Raw genomic sequence first — 5674 nt, forward strand, 5'->3', positions numbered from 1 at the left:
ACGGAGCTAGTGGGCGGGGAAAGGACCTAGGGGAGGAGCTAGTGGGCGGGGAGGGGTTGAACCGCTGGGGGCTACTGTGCGAGCCAAGGCGTAGTTGGGTAGTAGGGGTGGGCAAACTTTTTGACTGAGGGCCACAATGGGTTCTTAAACTGGACCGGAGGGCCGGAACAAAAGCATGGATAGAGTGTTTGTGTGAACTAATACATGTTAACACTGCTGCTGGTGAAGGGGCGGAGGGGAGAGCAAGAGAACCCTCCGCTCTTTCGGCTCCGCCGGCGGGATAGAACAGCCGAACGGGCCAGATCCGGCCCGCGGGCCGTACTTTGCCCACGGCTGGTAGAATCTCGGAGGGCTGATGGGCGGGGTTAGAAGGTCAGAGTGGACTGATGAGAGGAGAGAATGTTAGGAACAGACTTTGGAGGGGGTAGAACCTGGGGAAGCTCGGTGCGGGTAAAGTGAGTACAGGGCAGAGAGGACGGGGGTAGAACATAAAGGTCCGCCGGAGTCGGGCGAGGACGGCATGGCCCTAGGAGAGCTGGCGGAGTAGAGCGAGGGTCGGCGGGATCGGGGAGCAGAGCTTGGCTTCTGGACGGACTGAGAGTGGAGATAGGGCTTTGAGGATAAGGCCCGCATGCAGACAGCTTTCCAGAGGAAATTAGCGAGGGGAGACGTTAGGGAAGGACTTGGGGGGGGGGGCGGGTTAGAGTCTTAGGAAAGGGGTGCGTAGATAGAACATTGAGAGAGAGAGACAAGGAGTGCACTGGGCTGGAAGAACGTGGCGAACGAACCTGAGCGCACAGGGCTTGGAGACTTGGTCCTGGTATCGGGACATCAGGGGGCGAGAGGGGGACCCTGGCCCAGAGCTGTAATAAACTCTCCGGTGGTCCCGCTCTCTCCCCCAGCCGCCTGGGGCCTGCGGTGCATGCGGTGCGAGAGGACCGGGCATTGCCAGGTGCAAGAGTGCCCGCCCGGCCAGGATCTCTGCAGGACCACGATCCTGAGCATATGGCAAGGTAAGCCCCCACTCCAGCGCCACCGGGCATGCGCCTGACCGGGAGGCTTGTCTCACCAACTACCAGGGAAATGCAGACAGACCAGGAGACCGCTTCACGCCCACCAGGCTGGCAGACACTTAAAAATCTGACAATGCTGGGGTCATGGGCATGTGGAGCTGCAGACCCCGCCTTCAGGGGGCTCCACCTCACGGAGCGATTTGGCAATCTCTAGTGTAGACAAAGAGTAGAGTGCCCTACAGCCAGCATTTCAACTCCTAGGAACATAGAAACACGAAGAACCTTGGCCGCATCTGCCCGGGGACTGCGTGTGCCCAGGGACTCATGTGTAAGAATGTTCTTAGCAGTGATGTTTGTGATAGGAAAACTGGAAACACCCTAAAGTCACTTGGCAGCAGAGGAGAAAATTATGATGTAATCACATAATGAAATACCACACAATTTAAAGAAGAAACCAGAACCGGGGGTATTAACATGGATACACCTAAAAACTATAAGGTGGACAGGAAAATAAAAGCATGTGGCAGAGTATGATACCCTTAAATATAAAGTGTGAAATATGTGAAGCAACAGTGTAAGAATTACCTACACTGGTGGCTGGCCCTGGACAGGGCATAGGGGAATGTGAGAGGGCAGGGTGGGTTGAGGGGGGTGGGGTACGTATCTTTTAAGGTTAGTTAATTTTAAAAATATCTGCACTAAATGTAACAAAGTGCTTAATATTTTATAAAGTTGGATGATGAATGCACAGTAGTTATTATATGATTGCCTTATACTTTTGGGGTAAGCTTAAAGCATTTTCCTTTAAAACTTCATATTCGAGGCATCTCCCTGCTGATGACTAAGTTGGGAGGGAAAGGGAGATGGAGCTAGAAGGTCTGTGTTGTCACTGAGAGAGTAGGGTCCCTGTGAGGGGTGGGGAGGCGGGATGACTCTAGAAAAGACAGAGTTGGACCCAAATCAGAATAGAGGCCTGAGGATCAGCCACAGGCGTGGTTACCTTAAGACCAGGAGTGTTAGAGGCTGGTTGAGCCCAGAGGCGCCTCCGGGGTAACAAAGATACACTCCTCACAGAAGGGGAAGAGCTGGAGGTGGTGGAGACAGACTGTGCCCATCCCGAGAAGACCAATAGGACCATGAGCTATCGGATAGGCATGCAGATCATCACCCTGACAGAGGCCGTGTGTGGGTTTGATTTGTGCAACCGGCCCAACCCTGGTGAGTACGACAACCCTTGCCATGCCCAACCCCAAACTCTCTCCAACTTAACCCCATAGTCATCCCGATCCTACCCTTAGTCCTATGCCACCCCAACCCCAACTCCATGCCTTACCCCAAGACCAACCCCAACTCAACCTCACCTCCAATCTCCTCTCCAAATTCACTTTACCTCTAACACCCTCCCACTCAAATTCATCCTTGTTCCAAACACATCTCTAACCCCATCCCTGAATCAACCCCATGTCATCTCACACTGTTACCAGCCCCACCCACAAACTCATCCCCTTCCCTAACTCTGCCCCATCCCATACATGTTTGTGGGCTTTTGTTTTTGTTTTTTTTATTGTTTAAAGCAGTGGTTCTCAACCTTCTGGCCCTTTAAATACAGTTCCTCATGTTGTGACCCAACCATAAAATTATTTTCATTACTACTTCATAACTGTAATGTTGCTACTGTTATGAATCGTAATGTAGCTATCTGATACGCAGAATGGTCTTAGGCGACCCCTGTGAAAGGGTCATTAGACCGCCAAAGGGGTCGCGACCCACAGGTTGAGAACCGCTGGTTTAAAGTATTACACATGTCTCCTTTTCCCCGATTGACCCCCCTGCCCCCCCGCCGCCGTACATGTTTGTGTTTATGGTTGTTGAAGTATAAGATGCGACACCTACTCTTCCAAGGCTACACTCACATACACTCAAGAGGTAGATGAGGTATCGCACTGAAGACTTGTCCTCTAACCTTTTCCATGGGACAGGAGATGGTTCGGGCAACAGATCATAAGGGACAGGGATACAAAGACCAGAGATACCAGAGGCTCAAAATTCTTAAGGGAAGTCCCAGAGGAGGGGGTCACAGGCCGCAGTGGGCTCAGAAAGTTCCCTGGAATAGACGCTCCTTGACTGTCGCAGTGGAAAGGATGTGAGGAAACGTGTTGAGTCCCGTGGCTTCAGGCTCTGGTCAGTTTACAGAAAAGACTTAGAAAGATCCCAGTTCCCCACATTTCCACAGGAGAGAAAGGAGGGGGAGGAATGGAGGTCAGAGAGAGATTCTTTTTTTCTGGCCTTAACGAGGAAGGAAATTGATTAAGGCCAGTCCAGTCACAATGCCCTCAGTAAGCAGAGAGTCTGTATTTGTATTTTTTTCTTTTTAAAAAACAGGTTTTTATTGATTTCATGGTTGGGGGGAGAGGGAGAAAGGGATAGAAACATCAATGATGAGAGAGAATCAGTGATGGGCTGTCTCCTGCACTGCCCACGCTAGGGATCCAGCCTACAACCCGGGCATGTGCCCTTGGCCGGGAATGAATCCGTGACCTCCTGGTTCGTGGGTCAACACTCAACCACTGAGCCACACTGTCTGGGCGTACTGGGTTTTTCTTGTTCTTCATCCATCCTGACCTCAAGCTTTTATCTGTTGGTGGGAACGGAATCAGATGCTCATTTTCAAGGAAGTGATGCGAGAGATGACGCCAGCGTCCTCTGTGGTTAGATATGTCTAAGGAAAACATAATAATTGGGTCCAACTAATGCTTCTAATGAGAGAAAATATTCAAAAGACTTAATAATATCGATCAGTGCTGAAGGCATTGATCAATTGGAAGAGGCCCCTGGAGGCCCCCTGCTGGGTCTGGTGTTGCTCCGTTAGCTGGTGGATCTTGGGGACATGAGGGTTCTAAAGAAAGGGTTGAGGTGGCCAGGGGTCTACCAGGGAGCTCGGAGCAACAGCTGTCAATTCAGTAGTTTAAAAAATGACATGCCCCTATCGGCCCCATTTCTAATGCCATCTTTCCCTGCGGTGGTGACTAGGTAGTTGGTTAAACCACATCCTGTACGTAAGTGACACTGGGCACAGCTGTGACCCAGGCAGCCTCAGGCGCTGGTCCCACGGAGCTCACAGTCCAGGGGCGGGGGAGACCCATCGCCAGACAGTGACCGCCCTGAGTGATCAGAGCGGGAAGGGGGGGGGCACAAGCAGAGGATGAGAACCATAAGAGGAGAAGCAGAGACTGTGTCGGGGGCAGCACAGCCCAGAACGGTCAGGGCTGAGCTGGGGGGAACAGAGGCTAGAGAGGGCAGGGCTAGGCTACGTGAAGGGTAGCGGCTGTGGGACCCTGGAGGGGACACTTGACCAGGTCAGGGAAGGTTTCCTGCAGGAAGCAACAGCTAAGCTGGATCTGGAGGGATGATAGGAGTTAAAAAGACAGTGGAGCCTTAGCTGGTTTTGCTCAGAATAGAGCTACAACCTGGGGACTGATGGGTCCCAGGTTCAGTTCTGGTCAAGGTCACATGCCCTGGTTGGGGGCTCGATCCCCAGTAAAGGGGGCGTGCAGGAGGCAGCCAATCAATGATTCTCTCTCATCATTGATGTTTCTATCTCTCTCTCTCCTCTCTTCCCTCCTCTCTGAAATCAATAAAAATAATAAATAAGCAAATAAATAAAACCCTAAAATATAAAATAAAAAGACAGCGGAAAGGGTTTTCCAGGCAAAGGGAGCAACAGATACAAAGGCCCAGAGATGGGTGGAAGAAGTATGGCTGGAGGAAAGGTAACATGGGGTGAGAGGCATGGTGCATTATATTATACAGGGTCTCCAGGCTGTGGTGAGGAATATAGACCTCACCCTGGGAATGGGGGGAGGTCATGATGGAGGGATGCGGTGGTGGAGGGAAGATAGGGAAGGGGAGCCCCACTTGGGTGGATGAGGTTGTCCAGGTGACGACGAAGGTGGCTGCATTTGAGTGTCAGCCCTGCAGATGGGGAGAAGTGGGTGGACTCTGGAGCTATTCACCAGTAGATGAGCAAGGGTTAGTGCCAGGTTAGACATGGCCGTGGTTTTGTAGTTCTGGTCACAATGGAGTCAACTGTATCAGACAACCCCCGCTGCCAATGACAGCTGTGAAAACTGGGCGGATTATAGACAGTTATTTGAAGCCACTGACGGGCAGCGCAGATGCAGAAACGAAGCTGAGGTGCTACAGTCTTTGAAATAGGGAAGCGCAGATGTTGAGTCCCTCAGACAAGCTGGGCTTTTCCTGGAGTGCACTTCCCAAACGGCACCTGTCGGGGAGAAGCAGAAGCAGAAACCAGAGAGAGGTCGTCGCTGGGCCAAGAAGACAGAGGTGGAGTCTGGGGCTGTCAGTGTCTAGAAAATGAGAGGGAAAAGCCAGAGAAGGGAATGGGGAAATCTGCAGATGACTTCCTCAGTCATTGGCAGGCTGTGCAGGCATAAGGTGAGACTCCAGGGAACTCAGCAGGACGCAGTATCAGGCAGCTACAGAACTGAGCAAGGGTTCCAGCAGGCAGAGGACGCTGGGCAGACCCAAGCTGCCAAGTTGGCAAGAAAGGCCTTGGTAACCATCTCCGGCTTTTCTCTGAGACCACCCCCTAGGAGTAGGGGCAAAACTGAAATAGACCGGCCCCCCAAAAAACCTACTTC

General features: G+C 52.0%; 1 protein-coding gene across 1 annotated transcript in view; it reads left to right on the forward strand.

Moving 5' to 3' along the window:
• PLAUR (plasminogen activator, urokinase receptor) overlaps positions 1-5674 on the forward strand; it is a 14324-nt gene that overhangs the window by 1445 nt on the left and 7205 nt on the right. The window contains 3 exon segments of the mRNA XM_015560894.1: positions 903-1013; positions 2088-2289; positions 3642-3721. Of these exon segments, the coding sequence (XP_015416380.1) occupies positions 903-1013; positions 2088-2289; positions 3642-3721 (393 nt within the window).

The sequence above is a fragment of the Myotis davidii genome, unplaced genomic scaffold, assembly GCF_000327345.1.
Source record: "Myotis davidii unplaced genomic scaffold, ASM32734v1 scaffold896, whole genome shotgun sequence".
NCBI lineage: Eukaryota > Metazoa > Chordata > Mammalia > Chiroptera > Vespertilionidae > Myotis > Myotis davidii.